Here is a 26,292-nt window from a genome sequence, read left to right as displayed (position 1 = left end):
CCTGTCCTCTCCCTCGGCGCACCCAGCTCAGCCCCCTCCCAGCCAGGGAAACTCTCACCCACCCCCGCACGAAAATGTCACTGGACTTCTCCCCAGTGAAGAAGTCATCATCCTCCAGGACCACCTCGTCTGTGTTCCACACGATGACCCGTAGCTCGTACCTGGGCAGGGGGAGGGGCTGGTTAGCAGCCTGCGGGGGGTTTCTCCAGGGTCTTGGGGCTAGGATGGGGCTGGAGATGAGACGACCGGGACAAGTCCTGGGGACTTGGGGTGGGCATGGGGCCTGGGTCAGGCTGGGGCTGAAGGGGCAGATGTGGGGAGAAGCTGAGGGGATGGGGAGACATGGGGGCACCCGGCTGAGAGAAGAGGGTCCCCCAGCCAGCATGGCTCTTATGAGGAGAGCCGGGTTGGGGGAGAGCCAGTTGGGCTGGAATGCCAGGACCCAGAGCACACTCCGGACAGGGAGGCTGACTCAGGCCTTGGAGAGGCTGCCCAGGCTGCAGGGGAGGGCGTGGGGGGGTGCAGGGGGTTGTGGGCGTGGCTGAAGCGAGGCTTGGCGAGTCGGCAGCAAGATCCCCCATCTCCAGAGGCCGGAAGCCCCACTCCAGTTCTAATAAAAGTTCACACTTAAGCCCAGCAGCGGGCTGTGCACCACCATGGAATCTGATTTCCTTTACATCCTTGTCCCCAAAGGGGATTTCCCCCTTGAAGTGTAATTGTCATGATAAATGAGGTAGTTACGTCTCAACCTTTAGGAGTGAGGTTGAGTCAGCTGCTAAAAATTGACTGGATTGTGGCTCTTGGAGTTCTGTCCTGGACTGTAAGTCCTGGAAACATAGCGGTTTGGGGTGTCCCCTGGTGGCGGGCCCTGGAACAGCAGACTCAGGGTCCCACCGGGAGACTATGCCAGGTAGAACCGGCTGTATAATTTGCGGGGTCCAGTGAAAAATGGAAATGTGGGCCCCTTTGTTAAAAATCATTAAGAATTTTAAGACTGCCATCTTGAAATAAGCGCGGGGCCCTGTGCAACTGCATAGGCCTACACACTTGGCCATGACTGCAGGCGCTGAGGCCAGCGCTGGCCGTGACTTGATCCTGCCATTTTACAGATGGGAAAACTGAGGGCCAGGCAGGGAAAGCGACCTGGCCAGTGTCAACTAGGAGAGACAGGCGGTGTAGCTCCTGACCCAGTTCTCCCCACTCTCCCACCCTCCCGCCTCTTCTGGGCACTCGCCCTGTGCATCTCGTCAGCGGATGCTTTAAATAAAACTTGGTCGATTGAGCTGAATGACAGCCTGGAGTGGGGACTGTCAGGGAGCAGAGCAGGCTCCCAGGGCTTCTGTGTCTTGTGGGTGTGTGTGTGGGGGAGCCCACGGGCATGCTGTGTGTGTGCACGCACGTGGAGGAGTGGGTGTGTGAGGACAAAGTCTGCCGGAGCGTGCCCGTGTGAACTCACGGCCCTCTCTGACCTCGCCACCGAGGTGTGGCCCCTGCTGCAGCAAAGGGGACCCACCCAGGGCAGGTCCCACAGCCCTCCTGATGGGTTGCTCCGTTCCCCCAACAAGGCCACACGGGACTGACTAGGGAGACCTGGGCCTGGAGCCTCCTACAGGAAGGATGCCTTTCGGGGGAGGGGTGCTGGGCCCGAGCAGCTCACTTCTTGGGCTTCCGGGGGGAGATGTCCAGAGGCGTCCCGGGGGCCGGCATGTCCATGGGAAACATGTCCACCCACAGCTCCAGGCGGCCCTGAGGAGGAGGTGTGGCGGGTCTCACGGACTCTCCCTCTACCCAGCCAGGCCAGCTCTCCTCTCCCTCCCAACCTGTGTTCTGTCAGGACCCATTTCGTCAGTTTTCATCCTCGGATGCCAGCAGTTCCTATGACGTCACCAATAGCCAGTGGCAGCTTCCGAGGGAGATACCCTAGGTCTCCATCTGAGCTGATGTGATTCTCACACAAAGTTAAGACTCGAACCCTGGAAGTTACGGCGAAGGGCCATGGTGTGTGCGTCTGAAGGGAACGCAGTGAATAGCCCGAGGATCTGTTTTTACGGACCCAGGTGGGGACTCCCTGAACCCAAACACCAAAGAACCTCTGATCCTGGCCAGGCCAGTCACCTGCTCGATGCCCGGCTTGTCAGGGTTGAGCAGCGGCCGCGTCTCCACGTGTTCTGGCACCAGGCGGCAGCCCACGCGGGGGATGTCCTCCCAGTACCTCAGGGCCAACAGTGCCACGTGCTCTTCCGTGGGCTTCCTCTGCCCTGTGGGTGCCGGTGGTGAGCTCACACACGGGCTCAGCAGAACAAGAGACCTGCTCTGGGCCAGGGACTCAGGGGCACAAGGAGGCCCCATCTCCCGTTTACTGTTGGGAAACTGAGGCACAGAGGGGGCTGTGGACTGCCCAAGCTCTCAGCTGCCTCACGGGCCCAGGAAAGTCTGTGTCCTTGGGTTTCCTGTACTCGGGAGAACTTGACCAGAGAATTCTGGGCTATGAGGTCAGGGAAGAGGAAAAACCCACATCCTGAAGACATTTGGCACTGGTTTCCTCGCAGAGATACCTGCTGATTCTCTGGGAGGTGCCAGGGGGGCAAAAGTGTGGGGAGAGCCAGACCGATCTGGGTCTATGCTTTCACTCTGCCTTGTAAGAACTGAGTGGCCTTGGGCAAGTCACTGAAACCCTTTGGGTCTCGGTTTCCTCATCTGCAGAATGGGGAGAACCTCCCTACCCTCCAGGGATGCCGGGAGAGAGAGTGAAGGGGACAAGTGGGCAAGCGCTGTGTGGGATGGGGAGAAAGGGCGGAGGCTGGGCGCACAGGAGGGGGTACACTGGGGTGATGAGTGGATGGGTGGTCCCACCACAGGGAAGTGTGGGTCCTTCCTTGGCCTCTGACACCCCTGTAGCTTTGTCAGCATCCCGTTACCGTTCTCGTCCTCGATCTCGGAGGGCCCTGTGAAGACGCGGTTGGACACCTTCACTCTCCCAGGGGGCCCGAAGTGGGGGCCGTCCACTTTGCCCTCCTTGCAGAGGCGGGTCAGGATCTGGCTGGGCTTCATGGGGTCCCGCCAGATATTGTAGCCGTGTCTGTCGGAGGAGACACATGGGCTGGGTGGGGCTCAGGGTGCGGCTGGGCCATCCCCAGGTGGTAGATGGTCCCGGCCGGTTTCCTTAGGTTGGCCGTTGCTCCGGGTCAGCAAGTGAGCCCTGCCCTGCGCTCCAGGATCAGCTGACACACCGGGGCCGCGGCAGGCTGATCCCTCCTGCCCTGGGCTCCGGCCCACGTGCTCAGCGGCCCAAGGATGAGTATCCGGTCTCCCCCAGGGCAGCCCGCACCATCCCCCCCCACTGTGTCCCCTCTAAGCGAACTTCAAAGACTCTCCGAGGAAACTGATAACACAAGAGGTTAAGGGGCTTGCCCAGTGTCACGCAGCCCGGCAGTGGCACAGGGCGGCCAGATCCTCAGACCACTCTTCCTAGCGCACTCCTGCCTCTCCACCCAGCTCGCTTTTCTCTTCTCATCCTGCTTCCTCTGTCCTGGAATCCCCTGTCTCTCTCCTTGTCTTGGAATCTGCAGTCCTGGCTCCTGAAGGCTAAGACCAGAACCTGTCGGGGTGGAGGCCTGGCTGGGACACAAACCATCATGTGTCCACCTTCCCAAATCCCACGCTCTGCATCTTGGTTTTGGAGTCAAGGTGCAGTAGGTGCGCCCCGCCCCGCCCCGCCCCACGCACGTGGAGTAGGTCTGGGCGATGCCACAGGTGGCGCGGTGCTTGCTGTAGAAGCGGTTCTCCAGGTCGATCTTGGTTTCTCCAATGAGGTCATCGGTGCCTACCAGATCCCAGTCGTATACGGCTACCGTCAGCAAGGAGTCCATGGGGAAGGAGGCCTCAATGTCAAAGGACCTTGTGGGACAGGGTGGGGAGAAGGGTTGAGGGTTGGGCTGGGGTCGGGTGGAGTAGGAGGTGGTCTGCTCTGGGGAAGTCGGGGCAGGTGGTAGTGGGACACCAGGAGGCCTTACTTCCCAAAGATGGGGTTGAGCTGCTTGGAGATGTAGTTCTCCTTGTCACGGATGTCGGTCTTGCCCAGCCGGATGACGATGTAGGGGTCGGCTTTGCCATTGATGTCTGCGGGGTGCAGGTCTGTGGCCTGGGATGGGAGGGGTGCTCCTGAGCAGGGCCCGGGCACCTTCATCTTCCAGTGTCCCTGCCCCTCTCCCTGATGGTCCCATGACAGTGAGGGGCAGGAGCATGGACCAGAGACTTGCTGTGTGACCCTGGGCAAGTCCCTGACCCTCTCTGGGCCTTGGCTTCCTCCTCTATAAAGGATGGCACTAGACCAGCTGACCTCCCTGGTGTCTCCCAGGTTGGGGGCTGTCAGTCTGTAGCTGCTTCAGCCCTTCCTGGGCAGGAGGACTGGGAGCCTGGGGAAAGGATGTGAGGGGACTCTCACCCGGACCACGTAGACCCGGACCAGCACGTTGATGGGGTCATTGCTGGGGATGCCCTGGAACATGCCGTAGATGGGGTCATAGCCGGCTTCCCGGGACACGTCCTCTGGGAGTGGAACTTTGTACACGCAGAGGGAGCCCTGGGGCGAGGCAAGCGTGGGTCAGGGTGCAGTTCCCATGGCACAGGCAGGGGTGGCATTCAAAACAGCCAAGAGCCCTGAGGGTCTGCACCCTGCTGTGGTGGCGCCTTAACCCTTTAGTTGCTGGGGTACAGAGAGTCAGGGGTTCTGGAGGGAGTGGCTGGAGTTGGGGGGCAACTCTGAGGGGGGTGGAGTGGGGAGGTGGGTTTAGGGCAAATGATCTTTATCCATCAGCATGGAAGTATTTTCATACTTTATCAACCGGGTTGGCTGACAGTTCCACCTGGCTGTCAGCCCCGGGCTTGGGGTGGGGAGAAGAGCTGGTGGGGGGGGGGCCTCAGGACTCAGGGCCCACTTGTGCTCCCTGCCTGACCTTGAAGCGGCCCACGATGCGCTCCTCCTCAGTTGCGCCATCCTCGTTGTCCCCCGTCTTGCCCCGAAGCAGGTTGAACGTGTGCAGCCAGTCCTCGAAGCTGTCAAACTCTGACTCCAGCTCCTTGGGGTACACCTGAGCCAGGCCGGGCTGTCAGGGGGTGAGGCCGGTCCACTGGCCTCTGTCTTGCCCCCGGTGTGACCCCACCTTCTGGCTAGGTCTACTCCCAGACCCTCACCTTGAGTTCATCAATCTTGGATTTCTTCTTCTCAGGGGCCTCAGGCCCTTGGCCTGGGCCTGGGCTCTGGGTTCTCTTCTTCTTCTCCTCCTTTGCAGCCCTTGCCTTGTCCTTGCCCTTCATCGGCCCCTTCAGGCCTGGCCAGAAACAGACAAGGAGGCAGAAATGATCTGACAGGAAGGCCTGGGTTGGAGACCCAGCCCTGTCGCTTTGCTAATTTAACTTGCAGGTCTCTGTGTGCTCATCTGTAGAAAATGCAGACAATGCTTCCTGGCATGCCCGCCTCCCACGGGAGCAGGGCACCAGTGTGCCAGAAGCGTGCAGAGACTGCTGTGTGCCCTTTGACAGAGAGGGGCATGGAAGGAGCTTGGGTCTGGTGCCAGCTCACCGTGCTCTCTGTCCTCAGTCTACTTGTCTTTAACATTAAGAGGATTGTTCTTTTATCAGCATTTCCCAAAGAGCATTCAGTGGAACACTAGGTATAGGTGTTCTTGGAATGCTTTAGAAGAAAAGATATATATGTGTGTGTGTGTGTGTGTGTGTGTGTGTGTGTGTGTGTGTGTGTGTGTGTAAAATAAGCTGGGGAAATATTTTATTATGTCTTCCTTTTAGAGATTTATAATAGCATTTGTATATTAAAGGCACTGAGAAGTCCTGCACCAAGGGACCTGTTTAACCCATTTGACCCCAGAACCTTCTTTTCCCTTCAGAAGACCCATTAATAGTGTTCCATGGAAAAGGTCTGGAAGATGCTGAATGGGGTGAGCTCTGAGATCCCTTCCAGCTCTGATGTTCTGTGACTCTAAATGTCTGTCCCTCACTGTGGCTGATGAACTGGTCAGAGTAAAAGCCACTCTAGATAAGGGCCTCAGCCTGCTCTCTGGTGCCCAGGGATGCCTGGTGCTATCTGCTGTTGGCTGCTGCAGCTGTGAGGGCCCATGGGAAGGGGAAAGAGAAGCAGCTGGTGTGACAAGCAGGGAAGCCAACCATCCAGGAGGCCAGGAGGGAGAGGCAGAGGTCCAGGGCTCCAGGGCTCACCCTCAGTGTTGTCCATCTCCTCCTTCTCCTCCAAATCAATCCCTGAGGCCTCTTGCTGTCGAAGTTGCTGCCAAAAGATGAGGTGAGGAGGAGGGAAGGTGGGTATCCTAGGGAGGGGTTTGTTGAACCCACGCTGTGGTCTCAGACCACTCTTAAATGCTTAGAGGCAGAAACTCTTCCATTGGGTTTCAAACCCATGATGTGCTTAAGTGGGTTAAAAAAAGTTTATGATGTGTACAATGTGACTTAACTGTACTTAGGGGTTATGATTCTTTAATTGTGTATGATTGAAAAATATGTGTTCTTTAATGTTGCTTCGTAGTGGTATCATTATTTTAATGTAGAAAAGTATAACTGAATAAGAAAATGTGCCTCATTTTCTTCAGTCAGTACACACTGGACACTAAATCATCAGGTTTCACCCAACCGCCACCTGGTGGCAGCCTGTGCAAATTACAGGAATAGACTCGAGGAGACAATGGGCAGCCTCTTGGAGCTCCAGCCTGGCCAACTTGAATCCAGGAGGTGTTGGTGGGAGAAGATACTACTAGGTGTCCCCCAGTTATCTGCTCTCCTGCTCTCTAAAAGTTTTTGGCACACAGCTACCTAGCTAAAGATTACATTTCCCAGCCCCCCTTGCAGCTAAGTGTGGCTATGGGACTAGATTCTAGCCAGTGTGAGCTGAAGTGATATGTGCAGCTTCTAGGCCGGCCCTTAAAAGGAAAGGAGTATGCGTTCCCTTCTTCTCTTTACCCTTCCCGTGGACTAGTATTAGGACGTGACGGCAAGCCATCTCTAACCACACAGATGCCAGTAACAGGATGGCAGGGTCTTGGTCCCTGACCCCGCCGAATCACCATACCAACCTTCTTCTTGTTCACATCAATCTAACTTGCTACAGCAGTTTAACCTGTGCTCTAACATGGATGGTAAACATCACACACAACTCAGGTCATAGAAAGGGCCTGGGGAGAGAATGTGGCTGGATCAGCTTGGTTGAGGAAACACAACCGTGGGCACATGTCCATCCTGGTCAGTTGGTCAGTCAAGGAGTGCCCTGAGCTAGGTTGGCAGTGTGGAGAGAGATAAACGAGGAAGAGGAGACATGAGCTTTCTGGAACTTGCAATCTGGCTCAGCAGACAGAACCCGTGTGCACACAGTAGGGGAAGAACATTTCACAGCCACAGTGACGGAGGCATGTAAAATAAAACAGCTGGGTATTAATATGTAAAATAATAATAGCTGTGCAAATACTACTGAGAAGTTGTTCCCTTTGGCCTCTGAGCATGTATTTCTCCTCTTCCTCAAAGGTCACCTCCTCTGTGAAGCCTTTCCTGATGCCCCCAGGCACTGAATTGCCTTTGTTATCACATGGTAGTGTATCTGCTTACATGTCCATTTCGCATGTCCAGTAAATACTCAGGGCAGGTAGCCAATCTTATCTTTTGGCTCCTGTAGCCCCTAGGTTGGTGTCTGACTCATCATGTACACTCAAGAGATATTTGTGGAAGAAATGAAGGAGGACTAGAGAAAACCAAGGCAGGGAAGGTAGACTGGACCTCCATCCTGGAAAAGCGTGAGCTAGAACTTCAAGGCTGTGAGACAGCCTGCCCCAAGCTCACGTCGATGGAGTGGGGGAGCCAGCTCTGGTGCGGGTGGGGAAGAAGCTAGATAGGAGGGTCTGATGTGGAGCTGGGGTCACCCCTCCCAGCCCAGTCCCTCCTCGGCCCCCTGCCCAGGCCAAGGCGTCACCTCTTTCATGGTATCGATGGAGGCAAAGTACTTGGACCACCAGTCCAGCATGCTCTCATCTGGCTCCTCCTCCTCTGGTTCTTCCGAGCTGCCCTTTTTCTTCTTCTTCTTCCTCTCTTTCTCCTCATCAGCCTGCAGGGTTGGCTAGGTCTAGAGTCCTGCATACATCCCCTCACCCTGGCCATTCCCGGAGACCTGAACAATCCGGGGTTCCCCCATTCATTCCGACCATCTGCTTCAGGAAAGCCCTGGGCTCCAGGAGGCTCTGTGGGGCTACTGACATCAAGGGGCAGGGCCTTGTTTTATGGAAGTGGATGTCACGGCCCAGAGAGGGTCATGACCTGCCAGCATGAGCCCCCAGCCAAGGCAGGATTGCCTCTCAGGGGTCCTGCAGCCCAGACAGCTCTCTCCCTCTGCCTCTTTGGAGGGGTGAGGTGGCCGGGATATCAGGGGCTACGGGGTGGCTCGGTCCCTGATGCTGTTTTCCTTGGCCTGATACCCTATGTAGTATAGGGTCTTCTCTCCCCAGAGCCCCCAGGCTGGTCCCCACACTTACCACATCCACCTTGATGACGGCATCAGAAGTCTGCAGAAAGGAACCAAGGAGACAGGGACAGACTTAGCCACCGGGGCCGGAAGTGGTAGGTAGCGGCCGGCCCGGGAGGGTGAAGGAGAGGGAGCTCATGCAGGGATGTTCCCTGTGTCGTGAGCGCTGTGCTCACGTGGCCAATTCTGGGTCTCTGGAAGGTCTGCCTTGAAAATGTTGCCTCAGACCTTTCAGGGTGGTGGTTTGCAAACTTGGCTGCACGTTAGAATTACTGGGGGCTTTTAAAAATCATCAGTTGCAGGGCTCCACTGAGTCCAAATGGGGGAACTGGGCACCAGGAGAGTTATAAACTCCCACAGATGACCGTATTGAGCACTGAGAGTCAAGAGGGGAGGCTGTCATGGCATGAGGCTGGAGGTCAGTAATGCTGGCTGGATGAAGGACAAGTGCCTTAAAAAGGAAGTGGACACAAAATTACACAGCTGAAGAGGAACCTGGTGAAAAGGGTCCCACCAGAGTCCAGGGCCTGTGGGACGATGGGGCAGCTCAGGTCTGTGCCGTCCTCTTGGTTCACTGATGGCCTGAAACCGGGGGCCTTCCCTGCCCCGCCCCTGCCTCCAGGAGGAACGGGCTTCTCAGGGAGAAGCTCAGGAAGCTGGGAGCCGAGGGGGATGTGGCATCTCCAGGTGTAGCCCCAGAGCCCCTGGCAGTGCCATCCCAGGCCTGCAGGCCAGGCCCCGGGCCTCGACTCCTCCCCTTTTCCATGAGCCGTGCCCCGTGCTAACTCAGCCTGCTGGCTGGGACTCTATGGGGACCAGGATGATGAGGTAAGGAAGGATCCTTTCAGACCCGACTCAGATCTCAGAGCCTAGGAGACGGCCCTGGGCTGCGTGAAGCACATGCAGTCAGGAACGGGATTTGGAGAATGTGGTGGGAAGGAAGCCTGCTTCCCGCCCCTCTGTCCTGTCTGGATTCAGGATGGCCTGTTCCAGGCCAGCCTCCATCCCGCCGTCCCCTGCTGACGCCGTGTCCGCATCGGAACACCCGGGTGACAGGTCTCCCTCTGGCAGACAAAGAGCCCCAGTCCCAAAGCCAGGAGGAATAAGGTGCTTCCACCTGGAAATCCTGCCCCAACCTATGCCTTGGGGTAGTTGTTTGTAAATGGCTGGGAGGGAAAACCGGGGACCCTCTGGAAAGAACACTGGTGTTTGCACAAGGAATCCATTGCCTATGGTGTCGTTTGTTGGAATAAAAATAATTGCAGGCTATTACTTCACACGGTTACCGCTCTCTCTGTTTCTCATACGTGTGTACCACGTGTTCATGCACACGTGCACACGCACACACGCAGAATTGAGAGTCTCGCCTTCCGGGACAGCACAGGATGGGGCTGTGTGCGCATGCAGTCAGGGTTAGCCCTGGCCCATCGCACGCTAAAGGAGGAGTGACTTAACGTGTCGTCTTGTGTGTGGGGTGGCCCGGCTCTGGGAAAGCGCCACCCGCAGTTGCACGTCCCCAGCCAGCGTGGGGCTGACCCCGGGCGCCTTACCGCATCCAGCTTCACCATGGTCTCCAGCTTCTTGACAGGCACCTCCGGCTCCATGCTCACCACGACCTCCCCTGTGGGGTGAGAAGAGGGGCCCCCACTGTACAGCACACGGCAGCCCTGGAGGAGGCCGCCTGGACAGAGAGATGGACAGACAGACAAGGAGGAGCAGGAGTAACGGTGAGAGTCAGGGGTGGCTGGAAGGACCAGAGGCCTAAAGCTGATTCTAGAGCTTTCTGAGGGAGAGGGAGGGATTCGACAGTTGAGGGAGAAAAGAGGGCATAAGGAGAGGGAGGAGGTGAGCCGGAGAGGAGGGTGAGGCGTGCTGAGTGACACAGTGGGGGCCGCGGGCCGGGGGTATCGGGGGGGGGGGTTCGGACTGGGTGGGGGGGCCTGGGTCTCCTCCAGGAACTGACTGAGGAAGCCATCTGCCCTCAGGCTCTCTAAGGACCCCTGGGCTCTGGCTGGTCTGGCGTTAGAGCTTGGGGCCACCCTGGGCAGCCTTCCTTGGCCCCCAGGGCGGGACCTCCCTCCTGGCCTCCCCCGCCCACTTAGGGATGGCCCCAGGAGGACATCAGGTGGGCCGCACTGAGAGCCCGAGGCCCTGCCCTGGGCCTCAGGGGCGCCATACCAGAGGTGTTCCAGCTGGGGGCTGAGCGGTCCGGGGGCCGGTAGATGAAGCGCCGCAGGGAGCTGACGGTGTGGGAGCCGACCAGGGTGTAGCGGCCGAAGGCCCGGCAGTCCACCACGCGGATGTTCAAGGGCGGGTGCAGGAGCTCGTTCTCCGGGAGGTCCTGGGGGTGGGGCAGGGACCCAGAACTCAGAGAAGGGACAGAGGCACCCAGCTCTGCCCAGGCAGATCCCGGCCCACACTCACCACTTCAAAGCACTTGACGAGGGTGTTGAAGTTGGGGTTCTTCTTGTAATTGTGGATCAGGGACGACTGCACCCCCTTCCCCGCGCACTCGATGTCTACCCGCGGCCGGTCCACCTGGGCCAGGTTCACCCGCTTCAGGTCCCGCAGGCCCCAGAACAGCACCTGCGTGGGGTGGGGGGCGGTGGGGGGAGCTGGTGCCCTCAGTCAAGGGCCCCAGCGGCCGGCGGGCAGGGCCACCTGAGGAGGAACCGGGCTGTGGGTGGACCGTGCGTCAGGAGGGTGAGGGCTGGGAGATCCAAGGAGGGGCGGGTGTCCTGAAGGCGCTGTGGGGTGAGAGTGGGTGTGGGGGGCAGATGGGAGGGCCGGGAAGGGTCCTGGACCGTGGCAGTGTGACTGAGTGCAAAAGGGGCAGGCGTCGGACGGTCGCGAGCCTGGGTCTGCTACTGGCCCCTGGGTGTGACCTTGGGCCAGTCACTTCCCCTCCTGGGCCTTCAGCGTCCTTATCTGAAACACGGAGCGTGGCCTGAGGTTGCTGAAGACCCCTGGAGTTTGATGCCAACAGTGTAATGCATGCCTACGACCCTCATGGAGCAAGAGTGCTGGGGGCCAGGGAGCAGAGCACAGCAGGGCCTGCTCGGGGCAGGGCTGGGAGGGGCCGGATGGAGTCCTCACACACCTCTATCCGGTACTTGCTGAGCACGGGCCGGATGCCCACAGGCACAGGCATGATGGGACCTCGGTCCATGTCCACTGGGCCATCGATGGGCGGCAGGTCGGCCTTCCCTGCTGGTCCAATCTGGGCAGTGGGGGACATAGTGTCAAACCCTGGGGAGCCCGGGGAGAGGGCTCTCTCTCCCCATGAGTTATCTGGCATGTGATCTGGGGAGACGGGGAAGGCTGAACAGCCCAGGTCCCCAAGAACCACACCCCCAGCTTCCTGTCCGACTGGCCTCACAGCAGGGTGGGGGGGAGAAAGGCCCCTGGCCCAGCCCCCTCTTTCCAGCAGCCCCACCTGCAGCAGCTCAAAGGCGGCCAGCAGGTCCCCGGCCGTGGCGTTGCCGCAGTAGATCTGGTAGTACTCGAGCTGGGGCGGGAAGCGGGGCGGGCAGTATGCCTCGTCGGCCATCTTCACCAGGGGCTTGGCAAAGGTCCGGCCTATGAAGTCAGCTTTGCCCTGATGTGACAAACAGCCAGGGTGGCCTCTTGGTGCTTGAACTGACCAAAAGCGTTCACACCTGGGATCTCGTTCAGTCCTCACCATGGCCCCAGTTGCAGGTGTGATCGCCCCATTTTACAGATGGGGGAAACCAAGCCTCGGGCTATAGCTCGGGGCCACGCTGGCAATGAATGGCAAATGCGGGCCTCAGGACTAGAAATAGCTGCTCCTGCCTCTAGTGCAGAGCTCACTCAGGGCACCCCAGTAGCTGAGGCGGCTTGTAGTAAGTGGCTTCCCAGCTCTGGAGGGCTCACCCTAATCCTCCACTCTTTTACTCCAGAGCTCCCATGGAAAGCTATGAGGCTGTTAGTGACTGTGGTAGGTGTGGGCAGGGGTGGGGGGGGGCCCTCAAATGGGGGAAGGCTGGGGACGGCAGGCTTTCCTGGCACATCTGGGTCTGAGCTTGGTCTGTCTGTGCCGGGAGGTGGGACGCCCTGGCCTGTCTCCTCCCTGAGGTCCCAGAGGCCCACAGCATCGGGAAGGGGTCAGGCTGCAGTGACAGGGCAGGAGACACCCGGGGTCTCCTGGAGGGACTGGTCAGCAGCCCAGACTCCGAGCTTCCCTGGCAAGCACCCTGGCCAAGGGGGTCTGGGGGGGGGGCTGTGGAGGTGGCCGCTAGCGCAGGGGGAGTGCGGGGGAGGAGGCGTGGTCCCTGGTGCCAGAGCCCACCCATACCATGGTGTCCTGGTCGTAGATTTCGATGACAATGATCGGGGGGTCGTCCCGCAACTCATGAGCTTCACCATAGAGCTCCAGGTTGTCGAACACCAGCATCTGGTCCCAGGTGGGGCACAGGGTCTCATTCAGCACCTGCAGCATGGGGGGGGGGTGGTGACACAGGTAAGTGATGGTGCGTGGGCAACACCTGAAGAGGAGTCACCCCCAGTCACTGTGGTCTCCAGGGGACGCGGGAGCAGGAGTGCCATGTTCCCTGACTCTTCTGGGAATCTTGAAACAAAGGCTGATATGAGGTCTGATCCTGACCCTCTCTCCCAGCCCCCCGCCAATGTCTTCCCTGTCTTCTGTGTGGCCTGGGCCTGCAGTTATCTGCCAGGCTTCCGTCTAAGGATCTGGGGTACTGGTTGGTCTGTTTCTCCAGATCCCAGAGGCTCACGGGCCCCTTCCAGGGCTCTCAAAGCCAGAGCCACGCCCTCCTCCCCGGGGCCCTCACCTCTGTACACTGACTCTGGTTGATGAAGAAGACACGGGCGAAGGGGTCCGAGAGACCGCTGCTGTCGGCGGCAAAGAGGCTGCGCGCCTGGTACATGTGGGCGCGGAGTTGGAAGGTCTGCTTCTCTGTGGGGGGAGCAGGCTGAGGCTCGGGGAACAGGCCACCCGCCGGTGCCCTCCTGCCCGGGCCCGGGAGTCCTCACTCACTGGTGTAGACCAGGCTGATGGGGGGGAAGGCGTGCAGGCCCGGGCCCTGGGCCGCCTTGACCTCCTCGAAGCCGCAGGGCAGGCCGCACAGAAAGTCCTTGCGCTGCTTGCTGAGGCCCAGCCACAGGTAGAGCTCCAGCTTGGCCTGCACCGTCCAGCCGGCCGAGCCGAAGCCCCGCTTCCCTGGCAGCTGGCGGGGGTGGGCGCAGGGTCAGCTGCCGGAGCTCACGGGGTGAGGAAGGGGCAGGAGGCTGGAGGAGGCTATGGGCAGAGGGGCCCCTGCCCTCCGCAGCCGTCCCACTGGGCCGTGTGGTGCGGAACACAGTGCAGAGGGGCATGGGCAGGGGGGACCCCCCACCCCTTTCCTATTCTCTCCAGCTCTTCTCTGAGCACCCCGTCAGCTCAGGCCAGCCAGACCCAAGGGTGGGGGTACTGCTCCCTCCAAGGGGAGGTTGACCCCTGTGAAAAAGCGCAGACCCCCAGCCCCTCCGCCCCCAATCTTGCTCCCCTTCCGGCACCTTGAGGAAGAGCGTCTTGACCTTGGCGCAGTCCTTGCCCAGCTCCTCCTCCACGATGGAGAAGAGCAGGTCCTTGGAGGGCACCCGGGCGTAGGCAATGCGCTTGTTGTTGCTCATCATCCAGATGAAGACGTCGGGGATGCTGTGCTGAGGCTGGGGTGGGGGTGGGGTGGTGGCCCAGTAAGGGAGGGATCCTGCCTCTTGGCCAGGCCTGAACCCACGGAAGAAAGGACCCCGGCGCCGGGTCTTCCTTCTCCTCCCACCGATCCAGCGGGAAGAACCCGGGGCAGGGTGAAAGGCTTGGTCTCTCCTGTCCCCCAACGGCTGTCAGAGCAGGAGAGGCCTCCTGGATGGTCTGGCCCAACCCCTCCCGTGCAGCCCCCCTTCCGCCACCTTGGGTCACTCTGGTTTGGGGCTGGCAGGGGGCACACCTCGTCTGCCAGGAAGCGCAGCTTGTGCAGGAAGTTCTGGCACAGCCTCAGCCTGTCCTGCACCGTGTGTCTCTTCACCTGTGCCCGCAGGGTCTTGGCCTGCTGCCCCATGCTCTCCTGCCGGGGTCGGGGTGTAAGTGGGGCTCAGGTCATGACGCATGATGGAGGGTCTGGCCCTGGGGGCTGTGACCTCAGAGACAGATGTCCCCCACCTCGGGTTCCCTTTTCACCTCCAGACCGTCCCTCCATCCCCGGTGTGGTCCAGCCACATCCTCACCAGCTCCTGCATGCAGGACTTGAGGCGCTCCCGGTCCAGCCTGGTGCAGGACCAGTGGCCCTGGTCCTTGTCCGCGAGGGAGAGGAAACGGCTGGGAGGGGGAGAAGCAGGGCTTAGCAGAGCCCACCCGCCAGCAGGAGGCCAGCAGGAGGCCTGCAGATACCTCCTTCTCTGAAAACCCCCCACTTCTGACCCTGCACTGGCAGCTCTGCCACTTACTAGCAGCCACGGCTCAGCTCCTCCAGGACGCCCCGCAGTCGACGCTCAGGGTAGGGCTTTTCCGTTTTGATCATCTCCTGCACGTCATTCAGGCCTTCTTCCTGTGAACCAGGAGTGTGAGCACAGCCCCCCTCGGCCTCCCCAAATGTCTCCCCCGTTCATCAGGGGGGTGAGGTGCTAGCGCCCTAGGACCTCCCACGAGCGCCATCTCTGGACTGTCTCGCCATCACAAGGAAACCCAAATTTTCCAGGTTCTGTTTTCGGAACCTGAAGGAAGAAGCCACCTCTGGGCCATGAGTCTGTGGTCCTGGTGGACCCACAGGGGTCGGACAGAGCTCAGGGCTAGATGCAGGGGGTTGGGGAGTGCAGGCCAGAGACAGTGGCCAGTCACCTCCAGGGAAACCCGGGGCTGGATGGGCCAGGGTTCCCAGACTCCACTCCCGGCAGCCCTCAGGCTCTCCACCGCTCCTGGGACTGGGGCGGGGACAGGAACACAGGTTCTACTGGGGCCATTCTGCGGTTCCTCCCCCAACCCCACGGCATGCCGCCGGGCAGACAGCACTTGTGTGTTGCAAGGGAGCTGTCCCAGCTGGGCGAGGCCCTCTGAAGCACACGCCCTCCGCCTTTCCCCTCCCCGCCGTGGCCTGGCCCTGACCAGCTTGTCTGCGATGTGGTCCATGATGTTGGCATTGTAGAGGCGGCGGCGCTGGTCCGGCCACCAGCTCTTGATGTAGATGCAGGGCTTGCGCTCCAAGTAGGGCAGATGGAAGTAGTTCCTGGGGTGGGAGCAGGTGGGAGGTGGAGGACTGGGTGCCCAGGCAGGCGGGGGTGGGGCGGGGCCAGGCCATGAGAGGATGGGAGGCAGCGGGCAGGGCTCCCAGGACCCTCTGTCCTGGACGGCTCACCTGTCGGTGATCTGGGGCCGCATGGGTGGGCTGGAGGAGACTGAGGCCAGGTCCCCCGCCTCGTCAGTCTCGTCGTCACTCAACTTCTGGATCAGGTCCACTTCCTCCTCGTCCCCAGGCTCCTTCTGAGGCCGAGGCCGAGGCCGTTTGGGTCGAGACAGGCCATCGACTTCATTCCCATAGTTGCCTGGAGGCAGAAGGGGGCACCCGAGGGCCTAGAGTCCTTTTCCCACCAGGCCCCACCCTTCCCTCCAGTCCAGGGGTCTGTGTCAGGGAATGGGGCTGGTGCTCTCAGGTCTGTGCCAGCTCAGACACGACAGAGCACTCGCCAGAGGAAGGGGCCGTGTCCTGCACTCCTGCAGAGGTCTCACTAGGAGCCCTGATGACCGCTGAGCTCGAGGTCCAGCCCAGGACGTGGCCCGTATTCCCACCCTCTCCTCTCCAGTCCCATGAGGGCCTCGCTCCCTTCTGCAGGGAGGGCTTCTTTCCTCCTCGTGTCCCTAACACAGCCTAGCCCTTAGGTGGAGCTGAGGCCGACCCTGTGGGGCCTGTGTTCTCAGGTGCAGTCGCTGTATGCGGTGTGGGTGCCTGAGGACACACGAGGGAAGTGGTCAAAGTTCCCCGCCCGCCCGGGCTGTGGAGCAGGGCCTGGCAGTTACCACCCAGCAGCCCCCAGTCCTGTGAGCCCAGCTCTCACCTATAGTGACCTCAAAGGTGATGGGCTTGTCTCCGTTTTTCCGGTCGATCATTGAGGCCTCCAGGAGGGCTCCAAATAGAAAGAATTCTTCCATTTTCCCCACGCAGCTCTGTGGAGAAGGTGGTTCAAACCCTCCGGAAAGCTTAACGGGGTGGGGGGGTTGGGCCTGGGGCCAGGCCTCCTCCTACATCTTACAGACAGGCCCTTGGGGCTAACGGTGGGGACATCCTACCCGGCTGCGGAGCTACGAGCCCCGACACTGAAGGCCCAATTCCTTCGGCCCTCCAGCCTGTCCCTGCAGGAAGGGCTGCTATGTCCAGCACAAGGACATCCATGGTCAGGAAGAAGGCAGAGACAAGGCTCCCCCTGGGACCCCCGGGGAGGGCACAGGCAGTGGAAGGGGACAGAGGCCCTACTGCTTTCCGGGGAGGGAGGCCCCATCCTGGGGTCTGGCCCCCTGAGGCAGGCAGGAGGGACACGGGCCGAGGCCAGGCACAGGCTGACGTGGTGGGAAGGGGGTTGAGCGGGGGGCTCCGGAGGACAGCACAGCGCCCTGGGGCCTCACCTCGGAGACGGGTGTGGCCTGTTCCACCTGCACCTCTGTGGAGCTGGTGAGCTCAGGGTTGGAAGTGTCCAGGATCTCCACCGCCAGGCCCAGCATGAGGCGGGCGCGGAAGGACACGCCCTCCCCCAGGCCCTCGTTCAGGTCCTGGTGCTCGTCCAGCAGCGTGTAGTTGCGTGTGGAGCCATACATGTTCACCCAGGCGGGGCCCAGCGTGGGCAGGAAGCCTGCGGGCCGGGGGCAGAGGGTCGAGGGGCTCACTCGCGGGGAGGAACCTATCTGGGGGGGCTCCTGGCCTGTACCTCCTGGTTGCTGAGCCGAGGACCTCGTGTCTCGCTTGGGGAAATGTCTGAGGCAGCAGAGGGCCTGCAGGCAGCGAGGCTCACAGGGGCTGCAGGGAGAGCGGTGTCTGCTGCGCGGGGCTGGCTGTGGGGTGACCTTGTCACTCGCATGGGGCACTTTTGCGTGTCTGCTTATTCTCTGCGGGGGCCTGAGCCGGCCGTGCCTCTCCACATACACACACGTCCATTTCTGTGGAGCAAAATCATGCCCCCTGCTTCCCGGTCCCTGTTGCAGGACAGATGCCAGCACCTCCCCAGCTCCTCAGCAAGGCCTTTGCCGTCTGTGCAGACGTGTGTGCCGCGAGGGTCTCACCTGCTTCTGCAGACCCCTCCCCTCCTCTCCGAAGGCCCTTACTCTCCGCCTGTGCCTGTTAAACGCTCTTCCTCCACGAAGTACCCCCAATTCCTAGTCCCAACTAGTTTTCTCCCATTAGGATCTGTTATGTCTCGTGTGTTGCACGGATTCAATTCTGCCTTATGAGTTTTGTTTGGTTTCTGTTCTGCCTAGTTTATAAAAAACATTATAGCATTTAAAAAACGGAGATATTCTTCCTATAACATAAAATTCACCCCTTTAAAGTACGCATTTCAGTGGTTTTTCGTGTATTCACTATGTTGTGCCACCGTCCAGGACATTTCCATCTTCCTCAGAAGAAACCCCATACCTTTCAGCGGTTCGTTCCAGTTCCGCTTCCCCCCAGCTCCTGGCAAGCACTCATCTACTTCCTGTCTCTATGCATTTGCCTATTCCGGACATTTCATACAAATGGGATCATACAATCTGTAGGCTTTTGTGTCTTCTGTCTCAGGTTTTGAGCATTTGGTAGCACACCCGTCTCCCTCAGCCCCAGGGGAGCATCGTGAAGACCGATGGATTCCTCCTTGTTCTGTATCCCTGGTACTCAGCTCAGTGCTCTGGTCCTACAAGTCTGTAGATAGGTACCATGGCAGCAGTACACGCATACATGTAATACGTATGTATATATACACATGCATATAATTACTATTATTTTCATTTTACAGATGGGAAAACAGGTATGAAGGTCACGCAGCTTGTAACTGTCAGAGCCGGGGTTCAGATCCAGGCAGCCTGGCTCAGGCGGGCCCAGGCATCTCTGTGCAGACGTGAACCATGAGTTTCCGCCCTTCCCTGGAGCTGGGGGCTGTTGGCAATGCCCTGACCACGGCTGGCACCTTTCAGGCAGAGGTGCGGGATGGAGGTGGTGTATGGGGGGGGTCTCATTTACGCTACCCCTTTAGCCCCATGTCCCACCCCCAGTCTCCTGCTGCTGACCTTTGTCTCCGTCGTTGGAAATCTTGCGCAGGTCAATGAAGTGGGTGCCGATGGCCACGTCGTTGACCTTGTCTGAGTCCCGGATCTGTACCTTCATGCGCTTGCAGAGCGGGGGGAACAGGTCTGTAAAGACGACCTGCTCATTCCACAGCGGCTCATAGCTGCTTTTCTGCACCGAAGTCTTGCCCTGGTGGGAGGCAGCGAGGGTTAGGGTTTGTGTACGTGCGTGAGTGTGCGTGTGTGTCCGTGTGTATATGTGTGTTGTGTGTGTGCATGTGCTGTGTGTGTGTGTACTTACCTTCTCACCTTTCCCCACCCCAGCCTCTCTGGCTCTTCTCCCTCTCAGTGCCCCCCTCCCCTCAGCTCTTGGTGACCTGGGGGCAGTGAGGAATCCCTAAGGCCCAGCCTGGCCTCACCCCCGCAGCCCCTCTGAGCTAGAGCTCCCCTCCTCTCTCTCTCCTCACTTCTAGAGGTGACTCACCAAGGTGATCAAAGGCCAGTCTCGTGCCTTCTGATTTTGCCTCACGTCCGTCCCCAGGCCCTCACAGCCAACCCCTTGCCACCTCTGGTGCCTGCCACCCCAAGCCCCAGCCTCCTGCACCCCAATACCTTCTGGCCGGCAAAGAAGACTTGCACGTAGGGGTCGACCAGGTCCTTGTTCTCACCAATGAAAGCCTTCTTCATGTTGGCCATGAGGCTTGTGTTCATGCGGGGCAGGCCCTCTGCTCGGTAAATCTTCACGTAGAACCGGGCCCACTGGCGTTCGGCGGGCACCCCCTCGGGGAGCAGCAAGTTCCTGCCGGCACATACAGCTAGGGCTGTGGTGGCCAGCCCTGGGCACCCCGACTCCTGCCTCAGCATCTACATACCCCTGGGGGCGGGCGACAGGTGAAGGACGGCGGAGGAGGCCCAGACTAGGACTAAAAACACTGGAGTTTAGGGCACCTGCTCTCTTGTGATCCTGGGCAAATCTCCCCATCTCTCTAAGCCTCAGTTGACTCACTTTTAAGATGGGAATAGTATGATATTCCCTCTCAGAAAATGAGAAGCCTCAAATAGGTTAAAACGTATGAGTACTTTGTAAACTGTAGCGTGGGAGACCACCCTTAATAATATTATCCAGTTCTCTCAGCTGTGTGTCACATCTTTCGTCTCCTACGCAAAAACCTCACAACCGGCCCCCACTCTCTCTCCCTTGCCCATGGACGCCATGATTCATTGGATCCTGCACTTTTTCTCACTGAATCCAGAGGAGGTCCCAGAATATTTCTCAACAACCACTGTCAGCTGCCTGGAATTGGTACAGAAAATAAAATCTCTTTGCTCTCCTGGGTGTAGACTCAAGACCCAGCAGCTCTGGGACCCTGCTCTTTTTTTTCCAAGTTTCTCACAGTCAGAAGCCTGGATGTCAAATGACTGTCACTCTTGACTGTCCTCTGTGAACCCCTGCCTGCCCTGCCTCAGTCCTTTCTGCCCCATGAGGAGAGCCCCCCGACACCGAGGCTGGCCTGGCCTCAGTCCTTCCAGGGAGAGATGGGCCATCTGGGCATGGGGGTAGGGAGATGGAGGGTGAGATCTCTGGGCCGAGTCCACCCTGGGGGCTCCCTTGGTGTTCCAGGAAGGGCTGGGCCGGGTCTCCAGGGGCTGGGGGAGGATGGGAGCCTCACCCCTCAATGTCATCCTCCTCCGTCTCGTTGGCCTTGTGGGGCGTCTTGATGTTGTCCCCCTTGCCCACCACGGCGACATCACACTTCACGTAGCCCTTCAGCCCTGCGGAGATGTCGTTGGGGTCCGACAGGATGGCCCACTTGTGGTGGAACTGGTGCTCTGCGGTGGCGAGAAGAAGGGGCTGCACCTGCTGGCCTACCCAGGGTGGCACCTGTCCTCGAGGCAGGCCTTGGAGCCCAGGTCATCAGGTCTCGGGGCCCTGGGGCCACAGCTCTGCCTGCCTCTCTGCCAGGGAGACAGAGGTCCCCGAGCAAGGGCGGCCGAGGCAAGGCCCCGCCCCTGGTCATGCACCCAGGCGTGTGGCGTGGCTTCAAACAGAGGAGCCTCCTAATTGGTTTCCCTGCCTGCAGCCCTCCTGCCCCAACCCACGCAGTCAACCACCATGCAGCTGCCAGACAGAGCCCTCAAAGAGGCCCTCCATCTCTCACTCCCCATCTCAAACCCACCTGAGGCTCCCCAGTACTTGGGGGAAAGACCACAGACCTCAGCATCCCCTGTGGGGTCTCCTGATACAGCTCTCCCCGGCTCGCAGTGTTCACCCTCCATCCCATCCCCCCACCCCGTGCTCCTGCAAGCAAAGCTGTTTACCCCTCTCTGAATAATTCATATTGCTGTTTCATACCCCCATGTCTTTGTGGCTGCTGTTCTTTGAGCTTGGAATGCCCCCGACACTTCTGCCCCCCACCCCAACCCTCCACCTCCCTATTCACACTTCTAATCATTTAGTTCATGTGTCTCCTCTTCCATGCAGCCTTCCCTGACTTCCTCAGAAGGGCTGATCCCGGGCCCTTTCCATATGCACATCTCCTATCTCACTGTCACTGTGATTATCTACTTATTGTCTCTCTCCAATTTCAGACTGAAAGCCTCCTAGAGACAGGGACTGGTAGCGTCACCCCAATACTCCCAGGAATTAGGACAGATGTGGAGGAAAGGACAGATGTCAGGAGAGGAGCCCACTCTAGGACGGATCTGCCCCTTCAGGTTGACTTTAAAGCTGTTTGCAGGCGTAGCCTGTACGAAGGTCACATCTTCTTCCTTGATTTTGTGTGGGCACTGGAATCTCCAGGGACTCAGAAGTTTCCTCTTCCCCCCTCCTCTTTCAACTTCTACTATAGTTCAGACCTGTTGCCAACAAGCCTCTGTCCCCATTTGGTTCTGTGAGATGTGTTCAGGACTGTGTGCGGAAATCGGCCTGTTTGGGGATAGGCCGGGCCAACTGTGTCTCCGGAGAGATAATGCCATTGCAGAGTCCGAAGAGACAGACCGGGATGGTGAGAGCGGAGTAAGCCATGTGTGTGAGGGGTCACTGGAGGCCGTCAGCTGAACTGGTGCATCTCAGGAGGAGGGGGCCATGTCCTAGGCTGCCCCAGAGCCTCAAGGGTCTTGCCAGAGTGGATGTTTGTGGGATGGATACATGAACGGATAGATAGCCAGATGGCTGGATGGGGAGTTGGGTAGTAGAAGATGGGTGGTAGGGTGCCTGGCTGGCCTAAAAGGTAGATGGATAGAGGGATGGAGGGATGGCAGATGGATAAATGGATAGAAGGATGGATTAACATACGGACAGGTGAGTAGGTAGATATGTGGGTGGGTGAAAGAATATATGGGGGATGGACAGATGTGTGAATGAATAGTTAGATGAACTGGGGAAATTTAGCAAGGAAAGAGAATAAGACTCAGGAGGGACATAAAATTTGTCTTCAGAGTTAAAAGCTATTTGAAGAGGGAATGGATTTTTTTCTTTCTGTTCCTTCAGAGAGAGATTGGACTAGATGTTTTTAAGGTCTCTTCAAGCTTGAATGTTCTATGATTTTGTGATTTTTATGTGCATAATCTTGGGTTTTCAGCTTAGATTTCCTGGTCTGAGTCATAGTTATAATGTGCACCAGCCAAGTGTCCACTAGGTTGAACGTAAGGAATCGCCAGTTTCTTCAACCTAATAGTTTAGTGGCACCTCTGAGACACAACTTCTTTTAGCCTCACTTATCTCATCTGTAGAATGGGAAGGAATGCTGACGTCTCCCTCACTGTTTTGGGAGGGTCAGATGTGATTGTGTGAAATTGTATTGTCACTGTCAGAGGGCCTAATGGGGTCCTTACTGCACCCAAGTGGCGGGTTCACTTCAGGGACGTGGGTGGGGCCCAGTGCCAGCTTGTCTGCCCCCTGGTTCCCAAGCTGGCCGTGTGGCGAGTGTTGCCTGTCAGGCTGAGGCACCTCCTCTGTCTGGTTCAACCCTCACCAGCCCGCTGGGCCACGCCTTGGGGTTCCCTCACTAACCCCACATGGTGTTGGCATAGGGGTTCCCCCAGAGCTCCCGAGCAGCTAGCCCACGCGGCTGTTCTCAGGCAGCCTGGGTCCCTGGACGGATGGTCAGTGAAGGTGTTTTCGGGGCACAGTGTCCCTCAGAGACCGCCCCCCGCGTTGGGTGTGGAGGACAGCGTGGCTCGGTAGGGACTCTGGAGTCACACGGCCTGACCTCACTGTAGACCAGCTGGGTGACCAGGGAAGCCCCGGCACTCCTCTGGCGCCCAGGCCCCTCAGCTGTGAAAGGGGGCCATGCTGCTGACTCTGAAGGCCTCCCGTGAGCCCCGCCGACTGGGCGCAGGTGGTCACTGCGACGGTATATGCAGGCCGGGCACCCCATCGCTCTGCATACCTGAGTGCACCCACGGCCTCACCTGAGCCCAGGGCCCACCAGGGTGGGAGGGACTGCGTGTCCCGGGCTCCCGGAGCTGACCGGCTGTGCAGCTACTCACCCGGCTGGGAGTACACGGTCCCCACGTCCATTTTGAAGGAGCCCACCAGGGTGCCGCTGCGCAGCAGGTTCTTGGAGTGAATCACCTTCCGGGCAGAACCACCAGTCTCCAGTCAGGCGGGATGGGGCTGAGGCTTTCCGTGGGGCGGGGAAGGGCTGACTGATAGTGGTGCCATGTCACTCTTTCTGGGGATGTGAGCTTCAGGTGAAGCAGGAGGGCGTCTGGCGGGGCAGGGGCAGCTCCCTGAGGCTTAGCATCAGCCTCTTCTGCCTCGCCTGTGCTTTGCTGGCTGCCAGGTACGCGTGAGCAGGTTGCAAACTCTACAGGAGGATCTGGCTAATGGGGTGAGAGGGGCCCACATCCAGCCTGTGCCCCACTTGCCCGGCTGTGTGTCTGGGTGCGGGTCTGCCTTTTTATGGTTGGCCTGCCCGGGGGGGGTGCCCTTTTCAAGTCTGCACAAAGGTGCAGTTTGAGCTAAGAGCTCCGCCTGCCAGGGACGGCTCCCCACTCACCGAGATCTTGATGATCTTGTCGAACATGACCTCAGGAGAGACGTGGAAGTCGAAGACGAAGTACTGGAGGGGGGAAAGACCCAGACTTGCTGTCACTTGGAGGGTAGAGGCTAAATGCCGGACACCTCCCTCCTGACAGTGCCTGTCTGCACCCCGGCCATTTCCCTTGAGCCCCAAAGTTCAGACGAGCAGGAGGGGCAACCACTGGTCCCCCCTGACCCCGGGGAAGCTGGGAGTCATGTGGTCTTGAGCAACACATCTTCTGAACCTCAGCTTCCTGAGCTGTCAAGTGGGGGTAATGATGCCCCCCCCCTTAGAGTCTTGTTATGAGGCTTGATGAGATACGTGTGAGACACTGTAAGATACGCTGTGGTTATATGGGTCCCACAGACATCACCATTAAACCGCAATGCTGCCTAGAAGATGCAACCCGAGTTTGGAGGTGTTTAACTGTAAACTAAGCTGAGCCTTAGAATTTAGAACTGATGAACTTAATCTGCTATAAACGTCAGTGCTGTGGGCGTGACCTGTCCTCTCCGGCCGGGAGCTGCCATTCACAGCTGCAGCGCCCACCCACCTGTCCCGGCTTTGGTGTGCAGGCGCTGGGGACGAGGGTGTGCACAGTGACCAGAAGGCCCACTGTTTTGGTGAACTTGTGGGCAGGGAGATGGAAGAAAGGTTGCCGAAGAGCTTAGAGTAAATGAGAATCTGCTCCTGGCTGCTGGAGGCTCACACTAGAGCATTGTGGGTAACAGCGCCAGCTTTAGAGCCAGGAAGACCGAGCTTTCACTGTTGCTCCAATCACCTCCCTTCCTGAGCCTCAGTTTACACCTCTGCGACGTGGGGATGACGAGCCAGGGCCGCCACGTGGAACTGCTCCAGGGCAGCATCCACGGGGTTGATGGGAGGCGTGGTTCGGAATCTAAATGAGATGACCTGGGTCAAGGATTCACCCCAGGCATGCGCTCATGGCCACTGCACGATAAATACCAACTGCTACGAAGCACTATGCCCAGATGATGCTGGTCACGGGGGACTGAAGCTCTGGAGAGGTGGGTGGTACAGGCATCTAGACACGCAGATGGTAACCAATGCCTTGAGGCTGGGGAGATACCCAAGGAGAGAAGGAAGGAGAGTAGGAAAGAAGCAGGCCCAGGACAGGGCTCCAAGAAGGAGCAGCACTTCAGCAGTGGGCACAGGAAGTGATGCCAAGAAAGGCAGTGAGGAGAGGAGCTGGAGACAGGGGAAGGCAGGAGAGTGGCAGGAGAGGTCCCCAGGGCAGGGGGTGGCGAGAGGATGGAAGGACCAGGGCAGTCAAGGGAGAGGGAGAAATGGTGGATGTGGAACTTAGGGACAGTGAGGTCCTTGATGTCTGGAAAAGGGCAGTTCCAGGAAAGATGGGGGGCAGAAATGAGTGCAGGGATTAAGGTGAGGAAGTGGTGGTCACTAGGAGGTATGTGGGACTGAGGAAAGGCACAGCTGGGTGGATAGATAGATGGATGCATGGATAGGTAGGTGGATGGAGAGACGGATGCATGGATAGGTAGATGGATGGATCGACGGATGCATGGATAGGTAGATGGATGGATAGACGGATGCATGGATAGGTAGATGGATAGATAGATGATAGGCTTCTAGTTCCTGTCCTTGATCATAATGGTTCTTCATAGTTGTGCTTAGAATATGCTAGAGTGAAATGCCTTATAGACAAAAGAGGAGTCAAAAGAAAAGCAAAGGCAGAGTTGGTGATGTTGAGTGGACGATATAATGGTAGATTCTTTGGGATGTAGAAAGAGAAGGATTCCAGGCCATGGGGATAGGTGGTTTTAGGCAGCAGGAAGGAAGACGACAGTGTCTGGGACCGGATGCACCGAGAAGAGGTCTCGGCCTGGTCTGTGGGTTGTTGTTTTGGGGACGGGGGTGATGGTTATGGGTGATGGACCTGTCTTCCTTCACAGGAAGACAGGTCCAGAGCCAGGCAGGGGGGTCAAGGCCAGGCCAGGTGCTGCAGAGCTGTGTCAGCCATAGGAGAGCGAGCTAACTAAGCTAGAACTCTGAGCTGTCTGTGGTCATATTCCTTGTATTTCCCGAACATATTTCCCTTTTGTAATTACTTAGAAATCTAAGTGATATTGGTTGTCCTCACCTCCCTCTATTGTGTCTAGTGGAACCAAAGGTAGGTTCCCATCAACTCAGAGAATTAGCGGAAAGCAGCACACCTCTGGGACCAGGGGGATAGTATAAAAGGAAGAGAGGAAAAGAGAAAGAAAATTCTAGATTTGGGGCTGGGAGGAATCATGGAAAGATAGTTTAGAGCACTGGTTCTCAACTGGGGCCGATTTTAACCCCTGGGGAGGCATTTGACAATGTCTAGAAACCTTCTTGGTTGCTACATCTGCGTGGAGGATTGCTATTGGAGGATTGCTTTTATCTAGTGGGTAGAAGCCAGGGATCCTGCTCATTATCCTACAATGCACAGGACAGTCCCTACAACAAAGAGT

General features: G+C 58.5%; 1 protein-coding gene across 1 annotated transcript in view; it reads right to left on the bottom strand.

Moving 5' to 3' along the window:
- OTOF (otoferlin) overlaps positions 1–26,292 on the bottom strand; it is an 89,051-nt gene that overhangs the window by 3,876 nt on the left and 58,883 nt on the right. Inside the window, exons 10-42 of the mRNA XM_059078548.2 lie at positions 23,792–23,854; positions 23,280–23,364; positions 20,459–20,618; positions 19,401–19,587; positions 18,792–18,978; positions 17,160–17,383; positions 16,595–16,703; positions 15,898–16,084; positions 15,648–15,768; positions 14,993–15,093; positions 14,774–14,864; positions 14,497–14,613; positions 14,066–14,218; positions 13,548–13,737; positions 13,342–13,466; positions 12,846–12,980; positions 11,967–12,128; positions 11,631–11,750; positions 10,955–11,116; positions 10,709–10,871; positions 10,081–10,151; positions 8,541–8,570; positions 7,985–8,116; positions 6,232–6,298; positions 5,194–5,330; positions 4,956–5,090; positions 4,445–4,582; positions 4,014–4,141; positions 3,727–3,897; positions 2,919–3,079; positions 2,116–2,258; positions 1,658–1,746; positions 63–161 (exon numbers count right to left, since the gene is read on the bottom strand). Of these exons, the coding sequence (XP_058934531.1) occupies positions 63–161; positions 1,658–1,746; positions 2,116–2,258; positions 2,919–3,079; positions 3,727–3,897; positions 4,014–4,141; positions 4,445–4,582; positions 4,956–5,090; positions 5,194–5,330; positions 6,232–6,298; positions 7,985–8,116; positions 8,541–8,570; positions 10,081–10,151; positions 10,709–10,871; positions 10,955–11,116; positions 11,631–11,750; positions 11,967–12,128; positions 12,846–12,980; positions 13,342–13,466; positions 13,548–13,737; positions 14,066–14,218; positions 14,497–14,613; positions 14,774–14,864; positions 14,993–15,093; positions 15,648–15,768; positions 15,898–16,084; positions 16,595–16,703; positions 17,160–17,383; positions 18,792–18,978; positions 19,401–19,587; positions 20,459–20,618; positions 23,280–23,364; positions 23,792–23,854 (4,343 nt within the window). The remainder of the gene's footprint in view (positions 1–62; positions 162–1,657; positions 1,747–2,115; positions 2,259–2,918; positions 3,080–3,726; positions 3,898–4,013; positions 4,142–4,444; positions 4,583–4,955; positions 5,091–5,193; positions 5,331–6,231; positions 6,299–7,984; positions 8,117–8,540; positions 8,571–10,080; positions 10,152–10,708; positions 10,872–10,954; positions 11,117–11,630; positions 11,751–11,966; positions 12,129–12,845; positions 12,981–13,341; positions 13,467–13,547; positions 13,738–14,065; positions 14,219–14,496; positions 14,614–14,773; positions 14,865–14,992; positions 15,094–15,647; positions 15,769–15,897; positions 16,085–16,594; positions 16,704–17,159; positions 17,384–18,791; positions 18,979–19,400; positions 19,588–20,458; positions 20,619–23,279; positions 23,365–23,791; positions 23,855–26,292) is intronic.

Source organism: Kogia breviceps, chromosome 11, assembly GCF_026419965.1.
Source record: "Kogia breviceps isolate mKogBre1 chromosome 11, mKogBre1 haplotype 1, whole genome shotgun sequence".
Lineage (NCBI taxonomy): Eukaryota > Metazoa > Chordata > Mammalia > Artiodactyla > Physeteridae > Kogia > Kogia breviceps.
The sequence above is the reverse complement of the archived record's forward strand: the minus strand, read 5'-3'. Positions and strand labels throughout refer to the sequence as shown.